This window comes from Nannobrachium achirus, assembly GCF_963921795.1.
Source record: "Nannobrachium achirus genome assembly, chromosome: 3".
Taxonomy (NCBI): Eukaryota; Metazoa; Chordata; class Actinopteri; order Myctophiformes; family Myctophidae; genus Nannobrachium; species Nannobrachium achirus.
The window spans coordinates 25,549,429-25,566,128 of NC_137812.1; the positions used below are offsets into that span (position 1 = coordinate 25,549,429).

Consider the following 16,700-nt stretch of genomic DNA (forward strand, 5'->3'; position numbering starts at 1 on the left):
ACGTTGCGGTGCGACACATTTTGAGCTTGTAGATCTGCTATTTTTGAATTGGAATCCTGAATTATTTTTGAGCTATTGTTGAATTGGATTGATTTTTTTTTTTTTTAATTTCAAATGCATTTATATGTTCTTATGTTAACTTAAATACATTGGACATAAAAAAAGACTAGTACTAGTCATTAGAAGTAATTAAAGCGGTCATGTTTGCATGATTGGAATTGTAACAGCTGAAATCAATACTATATCAGTATTCCGACATTAACCTGCAGGCCGCATTAAGTGAAGGTGGGGGCCGCATGTGGCCCCCGGCCCCCCGGGCCGCCTGTTGCACATGTATGTTCTAGAGTCAGACATCAGTCTTACTTGGTAGCAGGTCACATAAAAGACAACAGCATGACACCGGACAGTCAATGAGGAATTTTAATTTGTGCTACACATTTTGTTTTAACAAATCACAAAAAAAAGAACATTTAAAAATACATATTATACTTTCTCTATTTCCAAAAAATGTTTTTTCTTCTTTTTTTATGGTTTGATGACAGCTGTTTGCAGATAGCAAAATATTTTTTTTTTCTTCTCTTTTTGCAAAATAGGAAAACAAAAAAATCTTCCAAAAGCTTTTGTCATTTTAGCAGATAGAAAGAGCAGCATACAATCATTATGCATTTTTTTTGTTTGTTTGTTTAATCTTTTTTACAATTCATGTGCAACAAACGGTCATTAAACATTCGGTAACTGGTGATTGATTGCTTGACAGTGAAGACGAGGTGAAGGACATTGCAGACGTGCTGAAGAAGGCAGTGTGAGAGGTTGAGACGTCGAGAAGGCAGATGAAAGTGCAGACAAATCGTCTGTCGGGGTGTAGAAACCTTGCATTTCCATGTTTTAACTTGGTTTAAATCAACGCCCTTACTTGAGATACTACAGAGTCACACAAAAGCATCAAAAGTAGTAAAAGCTTTTGAATTTAACCCATTTAGGCCTAGAATTATTGAATGCTTTAACCAGTGAAAAATAGCAGATATACAAGCTCACAGCGCGGCACCGAGTGCCGCTCTGCGAGCTTGCAGATCTGCTATTTTTTTTTAAAGTCGTGAAAATGTGAGCAAATCTTTGAATATATGTATTTTCAAAGCGAACGTTTGTAACTAAAATTTTGCTTCTGGGTGGTCCCTGGAACTAGATATTTTGAGATGCGGGTCCGTGGCCAAATAAATATTAGTTTGGGGGTCCTTCACATGAAAAGGTTTGAGAACCACTGACATAGTAGTCTCTCAAGAACAGACTAACTGAGCTCCAGTTAAGTGAAAAGGACCTTTTCTTTGACGATGGCTAGCCAGATTGCTGACACAGAAAAATAGGTTTTTCAAAAAACCTTAGAAGGATTCAAAAGACACTTATAGAATCGGGTCAAAATTCAATTTTCATGATTTTTTCAAAAATAGCAGATCTACAAGCTCGCAGCGCGGCACTCGTTGCCGCGCTGCGAGCTTGTAGATCTTTTCAATAGTAGATTTTTCAATAGTTAAAGCATAAGTAGATTTTTCAATAGTTAAAGCATAAATAATAATAATGATAATAATGATACACAAAATGTGTACCCGTTCTAAATGGGTTAAATCCTGAATAGCAGTTTTGGACACATGGGGTTTCGACCCGACAGACGAAATTACTAGGGATTAGGGTTGCCAACAACCTGAAATTCAAACACTGGGCATCCCCAAGGAACACCCAGAAAAAAAGATAAAATCTCAAGGTAATATGTACAGTGTTTTGTATATTATTAACCACTTGAACCCCAGTATCCATATTCTGGGGGAGGGGGACAGCAGCCTAAAAAAAACAGCCCATCTACAAAGCTTGTAGATCGGCTATTTTTGGCAAAGAGATTTGGTGTAGACAGAAAAATAAAAAAGGTCCCCAAGTACAGAAAAACATGGGTCCCAAGTCGAGAGGGTTCAAGTGGTTGACAACTTGCATCATAGTATATTATGTACATTATATATGAGCTGTTTGAACTCTTAAGATTGATTGATTCCCAAAGATAAAGGAACAAAGTGTGTCCCTCATCAGTTCAATAATAAGGGACACGTCTTTTAGTTTCCAAATAAAAAGGGACAATTCCTTATTTCAAAGGAAGGTTGGCAACCCAAAAGGGATGCACCCATATATCGGTTAACAGACCGATATTTGCCTTGTTGACTGCCATCGGCACATCTGCAAATAAGATGACATTCGCAGACGGCATTGGCCAAATGTTTCAAGGTAGTTGCATAGCAGGCAAAAAAGAGAGAAAAAAAAGCCCTTTGAAACAGACATTTTCACACAAAAAGAATGGTTATATTAAAAGGTTATTTTTTTTAATGAATTTGTATGATTGATTTGTGCTCGTTCACAACACTGAAAGACTTTTAAAAAGTTACGTCTACGAAGCTTTTCTTAGTTTTCCTGGGACAAAGGGGGGAATAAATAACAAAAGAATAAAATAAATTAAAAAAAGAAAACATTGATATCGGCGCCCAGAAATTTCACAATTGGTGCATCCCTAACGAATACTTTGAGGCGCGTGGTCTGTACCTTAGCTGTACCACACAGCCCACAGACTGAAGACCAAGGGGAGGGTAAGGGAGGCAGAGAAACCAATAAGGCTTGATTTTTATACTTGGCTGCGTGCTGCTGCTGTCGCTCGCCAAAAATAAAATAGCTTGTAGACATGGCTCCTTTCCGGGAGCATGCTTGCTCACAACTAAGCATGAATCCGGCTAACGGGGAGACCGGCTCTATATGCACAGCAGCCATTTTGGAGAGAAATGATAGATAGATACCTTTATTATCCCACGGGGGAAATTCAGTAAAATATGACTTCCTTCACCAATGATACCAATTGAAGGCTCGGTTCCATTCTGGTCAAACAGAGTCAGGGTGCTGATATTGTGCATGTTGGTCCCGGGACAGAGAAAAAGCAGTCTCCAAGACTGCATCTTTCTTTACAACAGGATTAGGATTGGGCCCCGAGTCTGGACATTTGGCTTATTATGGGCTCGGCCTAAGGGTTTGTTGCTCATGGACTGTTTTGGTTCTTCCTGGGATGGAGGAGGAGGAGGACGGGGGGGGGGCTTGTGGCTGCTATAAGGAACTGGCGAGAGACTGGTGATGTTCTTCATCTCAGCTGGTGGGAGGAGGAGGACTAGGAGTTGGATGGCTCCCATTATTAATGGTTCTTGGTCTCCAATGGGAAGCACCTCTAGCGCTTTATCTACAGTCCCATGAATTATTAAGGCATTTGAGCTCTGCTCGCGACTGAAGCCGTACCCCGTTACTTGATGGGGGGGTTCTTAAATGTCCACTTAAAAAAAGGTGTGTAACTGAGTATACAAATGGAGCCAAATGGACCCGTAACGGGTCCTGTTGGTTCACTCTGAGTTATGGGAGTCCTTGAAATTAAAAAAAGGTTTGAGAACTGCTGTGCTACACGAAATGGAACAGAGCCTTCATTGGTATCATTGGTAACATCTGTGAAGGAAATGATGGCGGCTGCAAAAGGACGAAAACGTGAAAGAAAGAACGAATAGGTAAAAGGATGTAGAGAGAAGACAAAAAGAAGACAAGAAAAGATAAAAAGATTGATGTGGTTGTGTGTAGTTGGTCCCACCCCTTCCCCGGATAATACATCTGACGGAGGTCTTTCTAACACAACATTACCGCCGCCCGTCTTTGTAGTGTAAAAGCAGGTTGTGTGCGCTTATAAAGAAACGCAATGTTAGCATTCTAAAAAGGTAACGCTCTCTAAAGGGTTAAAATAAAATAAACATCGGGGGGAAAAAAAGGTAAGAAACATTTAAGGCTTTTAAGGATCATTGTAATAATTTTTTTTTTCTTCTTTTTTTCTCTGAGCTAAAAACAAACAAAAAATAAACTGTACACGCACTGCTGTCTTTCCATTTACTACTACGGAAACAAAAAACAAAACGAAACAAAAAAGGACAATCAGTTTGTCTACATTAGGTTAGCTCCATTTCCACACTTCTCCGTTCGCCACACTTTCTACCCCGCTCCTCTCCTCGCCAGTGATATCTGGACTCTGAGGAGTTTCATTATTATACTGTTTAAAAACAACCCAGAGCCGAGCTCGGCTGAGAGCTGAGTGGAAAACTGCTGGTTCTGGACTTTCCCCTGGTGGATTTCAGGGTTATTTCAACACTTGTCACTCTCCTCTCCCTTGTGTGAGGCGAGAAGGCAACTTTTCTTTATTTTGCATCTTTTGACAAGAGATTTTTCTATCCTGAGATTTGGGTGTCCTGGCTTTCAGGCCTGGCAGTTCTTAACGACAAACTTTCTCCACTCTTCTGGTTGTATTCAGCCTGTAGCTCTCCACCAAACCAAGACTACTACAGACTGGCAGTCGAATGAAGTCGGGAGATCAGTAGGGGTGGGCAATATAATCGATATGGCAATACATCGCGATAGTTTATTTGCCAATACTGTATCAATACTTCAGGCAGTAGTATCACGATACTTTGAGGAAAATAAAATATTTTCCCATGCATAGGAACCAATGGTAGAAGTCCGGTCCTGACACGCTGCCTGTAGATGTAGCTACTTCCCCTTCCCACAGTTCAGTGAGTGAGGTCTCTCGAGAAAATGGCTGCGAACGACGAAAAGAACAACATTAGAGCAGCGTCTTCAGCTTTTAAAGCTGATATATCGCAATAGTATCGCAATAGTATCGTATCGCAAAGATTCGCAATATATATCGTGATACTATTGCATCATGACCCAAGTATTGTGATACGTATTGCATCGCAAGATTCTTGCCAATATCCACCCCTAGAGATCAGTCGGTCGGTCGGAAGGCGTGGAAAAAATGCTGCTGATTGCACCCGAGAGCCGACACCTCACTATGGTGCGGAATAATAGCCTATGGCTTGATGTCAACAACGAGCCCGGTGCTTTACGCTAGTATTCAACAGTATTCCCTACAACGTGCAACGCGACAGCGTACCCGCCGCCCATTCAACAGCAGATTTTTCGGCCAACAGACGCTTTCCAACACTACCGCTGACCGGTGCGCTGGGGAGAGCTACCTTTAAGGAGAGAACGCCTGCGGGATTACTTCTCCCCTCCCCCCCAATTGAACACTGTTCCTTCCCCACATTAAAAACATGCTCATCTCCAGGACCATGCAAAAGAACTCAGTACATGTGTCTTACCCCCACCCCCACCCTTTCCCCTCTCAAGGCAATCAGCAATGAGTCAAAGTGGGAGGGGGTACTGGTCTGGACAGGTGATCTCTTTGGTCTATCAGTGACTTTAAACTGACAGAACTGGGTTTCAAAAAATCCATTTAAACTAGTCGGGAGCAGGGCAAAGTTCTATGTCTCAGTCCAAGTTAACGTCTTCCACCACACACAGAGATTAAGTGCAACGTCAACGGACAAAGAGAGTGTTGTTTAAAAATGCTCCATTAAGCTTAGAAACGTCCTTTACCGGTCTGTATTGTCTGTGGATGACAGAACATCATAAAAAAAAAAGACAGTGGCAAAATCCTGTCAGATTTGCTTTAAAAAATTATAATAATCAGTTCGCAGAGATTTCAATTCATTTTCAACATGAATCTCAGATGTTTTCTAACTGCAATTCCCTTCTGTTGGAAACAGGCTTTGAAAATGGCTGATCTATACTAGTTTTTTGTGCGGACGACATGTCACGCACCGGAAAAAGCAGATCTACAAGCTCACAAACGAGTCGGTTCCAGTGCCGACGTGTCAGCTTGTGGACCGGCTATCTTCGGCAAGCGACACTGGCGCACCACAACAAAGTATAAATCACCATTAAAAGGCTGCCTGGAGTTACGTTTTTTGGCCGCGTTGTATCTGCAGTCCCTATAAAATGTGTAGGAGGAGAAAAAAAAGGGCGAGGCGTTTTCCGAGGCAACCTCCTCCTGGCTTTTTCACTTCCTGGGGTCGTGGGTTTGCGACATCATGGCGACGATGACGGGCTGCTGGGCAGGCGGGGCGGAGTCTGGGCGGCCCATCGCCTCGTCCTCCATTTTGGGCCTCTTTGGTTGAGGCTCGCCGCCCGGCTCGTCGGCTCCGCCGGTGGCGGGAGGCCTGCTCAGCAACACTGGAGGGGAGCTGGAGGCCTGCGCGGCCAGGATCTGCAGAGGACTGCTCAGGGCTGGAGGGAAGACACGGAGAGAGAGCTCGTAAGTTGATGGACGGTAACTTGTTTCTACAAAAAACTTCACGAATGAATAGAACTGCACTCTGTTGAGGTGACAACTTGCTTGCTAACTTGGTAGGGCTGTCACGATTATGACATTTTACATGACGATTAATTTTCTCTCAAATAATTGCGATTAACGATTTAATTGTGTTTTTATCATTGACAATTACATTTCTGTTTAGCTTGTAGGCTTAGTTTGAAGTTGCACATGGCAGATGTGACACATATATACAAAGAAATTACTGACATATTTGACAACTTTATACTTAAAAAATAACATTTATAGTGGAAATAGCCGATCTACAAGCTCACATGAGCTTGTAGATCTGCTATTTCCAGTACTTTTAGAAAGTGTTTGAAACTATAGGAACATTTCTCAACATGGAAACTATTATGACGATTATGCAAAATAATTGCGATTACCTAAAAAAATGCGATTAGACAATTATGTAATAATTCTAACAGCCCTACTCCTTGGTACAAGTTCACCACTGGCATCATCACTGGCACCACCAGGAATGCTGGTCCCTCATTGGCTGTTAATGATGACAGTGCCAGAAATGCTGGTCCCGACATACCTGTTACCTACGCAGCCGAACGCAGTGCGTGCGCACTCTGCTGGCACCAGTAAGTAGATGGAATGGTTATGTAAGCCAGGGGTTTTCAAAGTGGGTGATGGGGCACCCTGGGGTGCCGCGATGGCAGTCCAGGGGTGCCGCGAGATAATTTGATAATATTTGGGATTAATTTGGACACTTGAAAAATATTTAGTATCATTTTAAATTTGGAGTACAAAGTTATTTTCAGTCAGTTCTAACCAAAATGGCTATTATCTCAACGTTTTCCTCGCAACATAATCACTAAAATATCATCACTGTCGGGCAGAAACCTCGTATCTCTAAGTTTCAAATGTGTACGTCTTTTAGTAAAGCAAACCTCTGCTTAATCATACAAGACTGTCGCACAAAACTAGTGAAAACAGCCGTTTAGTACATTTTATTGATGATAAATACAAAACAAACGGTTTTGGACATACAAGGTTTCCACCCGACAACGACGATATGCTATAAATATAAGGTGCTGGGAGTGAAAATTATAATATAGGGAAATTGTCAATATATTTAGTCTTAGTTTTTGTCATCACAGCTTAGTTTTTATTTCGTTTTATTTCGTTTTCGTCAGTGAAAAAAACGACAGTCGACAAACATTTTTTGTCATAGTTTTAGTCGACGAAATGAACACTGCGTGGTAGCCCCTATTGTCAAAGTGCCAGCGGTCACTACTCACTGTAGGCGTTGGCCAGGCTGGTGGGCGCGGAGGAGGCGACGGTGGCAGTGTGTTTGCCGTTCTGGGTGACGGTACGGACAGGGAGCTGGTGTAGGCCCAGGGCCAGGCCCGCACCCTGCACCGCTCCCTCCACCATCTGGATCACCCTCTCTCTGTTCTGATGCACCTCTGCAAGGGAGAAACAACCTTTTCATAGATTCCATAGAGTTTAATCATTTGATAGCACAAAAATCTGTATTTTTGGCTATGTTCTCAGAATATGGATGCTAGGGTTCAAGTGGTTAACTCATTCTCTGCCGGTCAATTGCCTGAAAAAACATGTGTTTCGCACGAAACACCTGTTTATTTAAGAAAAAGGGTTTCTTATCACACAAAGATTTGGATGAGCCCCTGAAGTAACCCTTCTCAGCCTTTTCAGGCTGTGACCCCCCCAAATGGCCACGGACCAAATCTGAAAATGTTTTGTGCCAGGGACCCCAGAAGAGAAAGTAAAAAAAAAAGCTTTATATAAGATTTATATTTTTCAAATATTTATACAGATATGTGGCGTGTTTCGAGCTTGTAGATCAAATTATTTTTACTGAAGTGCTCACAGTTACTGCAAAAGAATGCAGCAATCGTGACACACTGGACCCTACCATCCACTCCCATCCACTTCAATTGAGAAAGATATTTGTTATCTTTATCTTGCCCTGTGGGAATGACCCTTTAGACACAGTCAAACATAACTATAGTAACTTGTGGGCTGGGAGCACAGGTTGGGGATATTGGCAAGTGGGCCCCCAAATAATTGGCCAAAAACAAAGATTGTAATGATAATAAAACCAGTAAGACTCCCTAATCGGGAGATAAGCGACCGTAGGTCACATGTATACACAAAGAGTAGGGAGCAGTGTCCCCAAATAATGTGGACGGATCCATGTTGATGACATGAGTGTAGACATACTGTGTAGCGATTTGCGTGATTTTAGGGCAAAAATTGGAGGAGCAGTGTCCAAAAATGTGCTTTCAAAAATCGGCCTGAAGGTGGCGCTAGAAGAGGGCCATGTGAGAAATGAGGGGTGGGGTCTCCGCGCCGCCGAGGCGGACGAATAGGTACCGGCCCCGGCTCTCCCGGTCGCTCCTTGCCCAAGTTACGGCATTTTATGTGCGCTGCAGTGGCAGGGGGTCCTCCACTGGGGGCGCCACCACTTTTGCATCCGTTCTGGAGCACAAGGAGTCGGTGGTCCACGGGAATTCCCCGTGAGCAGCCCCGTTGGGGTGGTCATTTGGTCATTTTTGCACATTTGGAATTTTTTTACATCTGGGGACCCGGGGGTCCTTGGAGGTTTTAGTTTGGCAGGTAAGGAGTGTGTGTGCAAAATCTGGCATGGATCGGGGCAACGGTTGCGGAGATATGAGCAGGGCAAAAATGTGACGTGTGACGTGTGACGGACTGACGCACGGACACCTGGTGGAGCTTTCTGTAGTAAGTGCGACCTACGGTCGCAATAACAAACTAGAAAAAATGCAATTGGAAATTACCAGTGTGGTTGCTGACGGTTGCTGACGTGACTGTATTCTGTAGTAAGCTAACTGTCATGTGAAGCTCGACCCTATTGATTCCCACTCCCATTTATTCCCTATTGATTCCCACTCCCATTGATTCCCTATTGATTCCCACTCCCATTGATTCCCTACTGATTCCCACTCCCATTGATTCCCTACTGATTCCCACTACCATTGATTCCCTATCTGACAGAAGTCTATCTGTCTGTAAATTTCCAATGGCAGCGGAAAGGTTACCGTAGTAATAAATAAAGTTTCCCCAGGACTATATATGTGTTGCCCTGTTGGGCAACCACACCAATAAATAAAATAAACGTGCTGTGAAAAAGCACACAGTCCACCCATCTCACCACTTAAGACCATCTCACCGGTGGGCCCCGGGCCACCAACACTTATATGTTCAAGTAGGACCTGATCCAGAGAAAGGTTTTGAACCACTGCCAGTAACTAGTATACTATATCGTCGTTGTCGGGTGAAAACCTTGTATGTCCAATACCGTTTGTTTTGGATCTATAATTTAAAAAATTATTTAAACTAGTGAAAACAGCAGATGTACAAGCACACAACGCCTCGCACTACTTTTGTGAGACGGCCTTGTATGATGAAGCAGGGCTTTACTTTGCGAAAGAACGTACACATTTGAAACTTGGAGATACGAGGTTTCCACCCGACAACGACGATATACTATATACATAATAGCACACATACCTCTGAGCTCACTGCTGCTCTCTACTCCTCCCTGCTGGCCTGCGCTGGCATTGCAGGCAGAGGAGACAGTGTACCCGTTGGCGGGGTTGATGGGAGGTGGGGCGCTGGTGACCACCCTCACCATGGTGACTGTTTGCGGAGGGGGGCCCTGGAGCAGGTGGAGGGCTTGGCCGCCACCACTGGGGACGAAGGCCAGGGCTTTCCCCAGGCCCGAAGTCAGCTGCGTGGCGTGGTGAGAGGGTGCGGCCATGATGACAGGATGGGCACTAACTGGAGAGCCTCGGACTGGAGAGCCTGGTGGAAGAAGACAAACATTTAAAAGAAAATTATAATACTGTATAGCAAAATCAGTTTGACCAATTTAACCCTAAAGGGGGTTCCAGACGGTACACGGTCCAGCCTCCTAGTAATTCATTTTCAAAGGGAGGCGGGCGGCTATTTCGGCCGCACGGAGAAGTTTTGAGGCGGCGAGGCGAGCGGGCGCAGAGCTGCTAATGACAGAGCTTCTTACAGATAAAATAATAGTTTTGGAGGTAGACTGCGGCTCCTAGAAGCGCCACAGAGACTAGATATTTTTAAGGAGCATTGTTAGCCGCCTGAATATAATAAAATAAAAATAAAAAATAAGAATAAGCAATTGCATGATTCCTGCTTATGTCAGCAGAAAACTGCTTATTTCTGCTTTAATGTAATACACAGAATCAAAGTCAGAGCTACTCTGGTGATGAGTCAGTGATATTATAAGAAGTCTGAGGAAGAAGCCGTGCTGCTCCAAATGTACATTAAATTAAGTCCTCTAAAACGGAAGCCATTTATTGGACTTCTGGGTGTGCACGTCTATCATTTATTATTGGCAGTGATATTATAAGCCATTAACTTATGCAATTACACTTATGTCTTATGTTTTCTGGCCAACTGTGCTTCCTGCATTTGGCAGCTGCAACTGGGTCCGCGCCAGTAAGCCAACAGGCCGGTGTTCCTACCACCTAAACCAAACCTTAACCCTAACATCAGTTAAATAACGCTGGAGAATGCTAACCTGGTGAAATGCTAACGTGCCGACGGTGGTTTATGTGAACCTGGTCGAACCAACGGACCCTCGAACCAATGCTCAGTCCCCACTGCAACTGTGGATGCTTTTAGTCTGGATTATGGGTTTGCATTGTCTTTCATATTTGGTCATATTATAGTTTGATCTTCATAGGTGAATTATGCCACTCTGCTGCCAGTCCAGTACTGGAAAACAGATCTCCCAATCTAGATTGTGGGTTGATTTACCGAGTTAGATAACAAATGATATATCGTTGGGAGAAGTAAAAGAAAAATAGTAGCAGAAAAAAAAGTAGCACACCTACGTGCTCAACAAGCGACACGCTTCGAGCTTATGAATCCTACTACTTTTGAAGCTTTTGTGTGGCGCTGCAGTATGATCAAGTAGGGCATTCGTTTACGGAAGAAAACGAGTTGGAATATGGGATATGTGGACTCGCATAGTCGTTTCTAGTGTACAAAAATGTCATGCTCTCCCAATTACTGCGCAACTGTGCACATGCACCCATAGAGTTATAAGAAGAATAAAGAGGACACCAGATATCCCCGCCCGTCCACTTGCATTGAGTTGCTCACCCAGCGCATGAGGCGTTTTCACCCCTTCTTCCGGGTAGTAAAACCATGATGTAGTGGGGCCTATGTGACGTGTTTTGCATCATAGTTTGTGTTCATGGACGCGTTGGGGCTCCAATTCATGAACGAGCACTTCCGGTATGAACGCGCGCCAATACAAAGAAGCCTAGATGCGCGTTCATGTTTCTAGCCCCAACTGCAGTACCTCAAAACATGTCCATGGCGCTTCAGCGCTCACCCAAGGTTCTGGGGGCTTGCATGCACCGATGCTCACCTGGGGCACTCTGGGAGTAGCGGTACTCCGGTACGGACGCCAGCTTGTGAGCCAGCAGCTCGTGGTGGTCGTGGGGGACCGGTGAGCCCTCTCGACTCAAACACTCTGGGGTCTGCAGGCCACTGGAGGGGGGAGACAGAAGGCCCTGGTGGGTAGGGGACGCCGGGGCACTCCTGTGTGGTGGAGCGGTAAGAGAGAGACGGAGAGAAGAGAGAAAAGAGATTTAATGGTACAAGAGGAGTGACATAAACTAAGGAGTGACATAAACTATCCTGATCACACAAAAAGTAACAATCGTATCTTTATATATTCGTCATAATGGTTTACATTTTTTCCCCCCAAGTATAAAGTATATTGAAGTTATTTTTTCATGTCTGCCCGTGAATACTTCAAAGCCTAAAAGCCAAACAGAAATGTATGGTAATTTTTATTCATACAGTTTGTTCCAACGACAAAAACACAATTAAATAGTCAATCACAATTATCTATGTGACAATCAATCGACAAGTAACATGTCATAATCGTGACTGCCCTACGCAGAAGTACCATGACATAACATAACACGGAAAACGCCTCTACAAAGACACACTCCCACACAGACTGCTTAGAAACACGTAATAGATGGTCCATTGCCAGGTCGTCCTGTTGAATAGAAATTAGGGCTGCACAATATATCAAAGATGTATCGTCATCGCGAAATCAACATGCACAATATACATATTGCAAGACCTTTACATAATCTTGCAAAATGAATAACATAACATGATTTCAGGTTTGTATTCATTTCGACAATCCAGGTATAATAGGATTATTTTTGTTTAGATTAGAAGAAAAAGATTTAGGTGGAGCAGTGACAAACTGTATTGCTAGTTAGTGTGGTATAAATTCATTGTCAATACAGTATGCTATTCATTGCCTGAGTTCTATATTTGCAGCAAACCTGAAGACATAAAAAATGTATTTGTTTACTTATCGCGAGTCAATAATGTCATAGGATATCGTGCAGCACTAATAGAAATAGTCGACATATCCCCACTTACTTTGTTCTATCCAATCACACGTCAGCCGGGAGGAGAAGCAGAGAGGGAGAGGGTTAAACCGAGACAAAACAAGGCCAGACTGCGTGCGTGCGTGTGTGCACACGTGCGTTCCGGTTGTTTGATTTAAGGTCCTACCTGGAAGAGAGGGGTCCAAAGGGCGTCCTGAAGCAGGCCACGCCTCTCTGTCTCCTCTTCCTGAAGGCCTGCTCCACCAGCTTGCTCTCGGAGGCCGAGTCCACGCGCCAGAAGCTGCCCTTGCCCGGCTCGTCCTGAGAGCGCGCCACTTTCAGGAAGTAGCGGTTCAGAGACAGGTTGTGTCTGATCGAGTTCTGCACGGACAGAGGAGGAGGGGGTTGGTACTGAACGATAGTGTGAACACTGACGCAGTAGTTCACAGATGCTTTAGTGCCAAGGACACTCAAATTTGATATATATTTGGCCGCAGAAACCCCATCTGAAAAGGCTGTTGTGCCAGGGACCCCCAGAAGAACATATGTGTTATACATATCGTCGTTGTCGGGTGAAAACCTTGTATGTATCATTTTAAAAATGTAAACTAGTGAAAACAGCTGATCTACAAGCACACAACGCCTTGCGGTGCGAGGCGTTGTGTGCTTATAGATCTGCTGTTTTCACTACTTTTGTGCAACGGCCTTGTATGATGAAGCAGGGCTTTACTTTGCGAAAGAACGTACACATTTGAAACTTGGAGATACGAGGTTTCTGCTCGACAGTGACAATATACAGGTTTTTTTCCCCAAATATTTTCAAAATAGCAGATGTACAAGCTCACACTGCGGCACAAGGTGGACTTGCAATTTTTTAATAGCCATGTGGTTCCCCAGCAAAAGTGTGTCAACATAAAAATCTGTTTAACCTTACAAACATTGCTATTTAAAAAAAAAAACAAGTACATACCTGCCAGCCCTTGTCGGCAGTGCGATAGTAAGGGTAGTGTTTGGTGATATGAGAGTAGATGCCACTTAGTGTCAGCTGCCTGTCTGGGGCCGAGGAGATGGCCTGTACTATCAGCTGCGCGTATGAGTAGGGTGGTTTGGACTCATCCTGGAAGACAAGAAAAGTCCCACACAATGACAAAACCATGTTAACATGTGAACATGGTGGGCTACAGTATGCATGTGTTTGTATGCATGACCGTGCCATTTCCTTGCTGTTCTACATACGGCCAAACAGTTGAGGAAACCACAAATTGAACCTTTGCTTTTATGATATATAAGAGACCATTAGGGTTTTATGGAAGACGCTTCTGAACATACTATTGCTATCACGCTATTGCTACTTTGACCAATTCAAACACTCATCAAAAACTCAGAAAATAGACGGACCGAAAATAGACAATCTACAAGATCACAACACGGTGTGTCGCTTGTAGATAGGCTATTTCTGGCGTGCGAGAAGCTTCCACAGAAGACATGCTGGCTTCTATGGAATCCAAAGTAGTGGATCCGAAGATCCGAATGTTGTGGAGTAGAAGGAAAGTACTGGAAATCGGACTCAAGTACAAATACCTACAAGTAGAGTACTCAAGTAAATGTAAATACTTTGGTGTGTATGGGAAACCGTGTAAGGCGATAATTTGCTTTTTTGCGACGCTTTGCTAATGTTAACACATATGGTGCCAACCCCGAGTTTCCCGAGTTTGTATTGGTACCAGTGCTGTGCCAACCCCGAGTTTCCCGAGTTTGGGCCGTTTTTGAAAGCGATCGCGAAATTGCATGTTTAACCCCCATACCAACCCATTCTTTCAAACATGGCAGCCAGAATTTGTTTGAAAGCTGTGAACAGCATCTACACACGTGGTGCATCATCTAGGCATGGGCGTGCACTTTTTACACACTTGCACAATTACATGGAAGTCTATGGTAACCATGGCAACGCGAGACATTGAAGAGAAAAAATCATTGCAACATAAGTGTTAAGAGGATATTTACCTTGGGACTGTCCCCGCCGGTCAGGTCCCCTCGCATGTCAGCTCCTCCCCCCCGTTGCTCGGCGACAGCTCGCCGTTGCTCGGACACGGCCTTGGAGGCGTACTCGGCTGCTAACTGGAGGTCAGAGGTCACGTTGCGCCCGTAGCGGTATCCTGAAGACCCCGCCCCTCGTGGACTGGCAGGGCAGGAGTTAGGAACACTGTGCAGAGGAGAGAGCATGTTCAATATTAAATTAACGAATAAATGATTGTTTTCTGATGTTAAGGCAAGTTGTGGTGCGACATAATGAGTCATGATATTTGAAAGATTTAGCTATGTTACATTGCTTTAAAAAAAGGTTTATCGTTAGCCTGCTTCCAGACCATAGACCCCGCCCACTCTCAGAGTGGACTCTTTCTCTGGTCAGTACATGAATCGGCATTTATTTTCAGCTGCTCCAATGAGCAGTCGAAACGATTCAAACGAAGTTCACACACACAGGCAGGCTGAGGATGGCACACACACGCGCGCTGATTTCACCAAGCTGTTAATGTTGATTACATGTTTCTGGTCGCAGTTCTGTGTGGAAGCAGTCACTGGCACAGACAGACACACACACAATCACACACACACTCCGCGACCGTGCGTCGCGTCCACCGTGTGTCTCGATCACTGTGCGCCTCGATCACGGTGCGCCGCGATCACTCGCGCGCGTGCACGCTCACAAAAAAAGTCCATCCCTGTAAATCGCTCAGAATAGGGCAGTTTCAGACTACTGCGTGAACCGAGTCTGAGATCAGGCTAGTTTATCGTAGCATGGGGTGGATTTTTCTTTTGCTGGAGGGTTCATTCTCTTGGCACAACATAAGGTCCTACTGAATCTCCATTGAAATTCAATTCGCTCAACATCCAGGTGATGGAATATTAAAGATAAAGCTTAAATTATCTTAAAAGATTTGATGGAAACAATTATTGTTTAACAAATACATTTAGTTATGCTAGATTTATAAGCCAGTGACGTCATTACGTGCGCGTCCCGCGTCTCTGACGCATTCACGTTGCCTAGAGACGCATTCACGTCATTGTCCTGGGGTCCCACGGACGCATCGCCTCCATTGGAGTCCACGTTAAAATAATTTACCACGTCGAAAAAAAAAAATATTTTAAAAAGTCCACAGACGCCACCATTGTTCATGGGTGAAGGCATGCTACTGTACCCTACGTTAACACAAATGAAATCCGCGTAGAAAGTCTTAAAACAGACGATAGAACTAACGACAGTGTGTTTGGAATCCACCGACGCTATTTTGTGTGCATGGTCACAGAATTCAATGGGTGCCTTAGTTTTAGCGTAGCACCGGGCCGCTCTCTGACCATAGTGGCACAGCGTGTTAGGTGATACACCAAGAAGGGTTCCCCCACCGAACGTGTAAGCGTCACGTCATGGGCTGCAATAGCGGCCGGGGGGTACAATGCGTCATCGATAGTTGTGTGCTTTGGAAGTGCATGCGTGCCGCGGAACAACGGTGGAACGCGTGAAACACTAAAAAGTTTGGTTACCTTTTTGAAAAGACAAGGGGAGAGCTAAATACAATGGGCTATATGCAGCACGGTTGTAACATCATGCTCGGGAGGGAACACTTCGACAATGCAGACGGAGCCAGGCACTTGTCCATAGTGCATCACATAAGACCCAAGTGCAATCAATAACTTTGCACGTCTGCGACTAGCTCTGGTCCATAGCGTTAGTGGAGTTCTCCTCCACTAACGCTATGGACCAGAGCTAGTCTGAGACGAGTTGAAACAACTCCAACGCGGGCTGTTGAAGCAGCGCGACAACCGTTCTCTTCCACCCAAAGTATGTGGTGCTTGAAAATATGAATGATTCCATCGATAATAATCCGTTTGGGACACTCAAAATCACTGCCATAGAGTTATAATGTATCGCTCCGCGCTCCGTGCGTTGCCAGCGCGACTTCTTCTCAGTTCTCAGTCTACCGAAATAGCAGATGTACAAGATCACAACGCGGTGCGAGCAGACACGGTTTGAGCTTGTTGATTGG

General features: G+C 44.2%; 1 protein-coding gene across 3 annotated transcripts in view; it reads right to left on the reverse strand.

The window, feature by feature from the left end:
- Nucleotides 1–1,518: 1,518 nt before the first annotated feature.
- foxk1 (forkhead box K1) overlaps nt 1,519–16,700 on the reverse strand; it is a 34,037-nt gene continuing 18,855 nt past the window's right edge. For 2 of the 3 annotated variants that reach the window (XM_080721103.1, XM_080721101.1), the window contains 7 exons: nt 14,659–14,857; nt 13,625–13,771; nt 12,842–13,035; nt 11,667–11,839; nt 9,770–10,063; nt 7,513–7,698; nt 1,519–6,177 (listed from right to left, as the gene is read on the reverse strand). In XM_080721103.1, coding sequence (XP_080577229.1) covers nt 5,951–6,177; nt 7,513–7,698; nt 9,770–10,063; nt 11,667–11,839; nt 12,842–13,035; nt 13,625–13,771; nt 14,659–14,857 — 1,420 coding nt within the window. In that variant the 3' untranslated portion in view covers nt 1,519–5,950. The remainder of the gene's footprint in view (nt 6,178–7,512; nt 7,699–9,769; nt 10,064–11,666; nt 11,840–12,841; nt 13,036–13,624; nt 13,772–14,658; nt 14,858–16,700) is intronic. The other variant, XM_080721102.1, reaches the window with a different exon arrangement.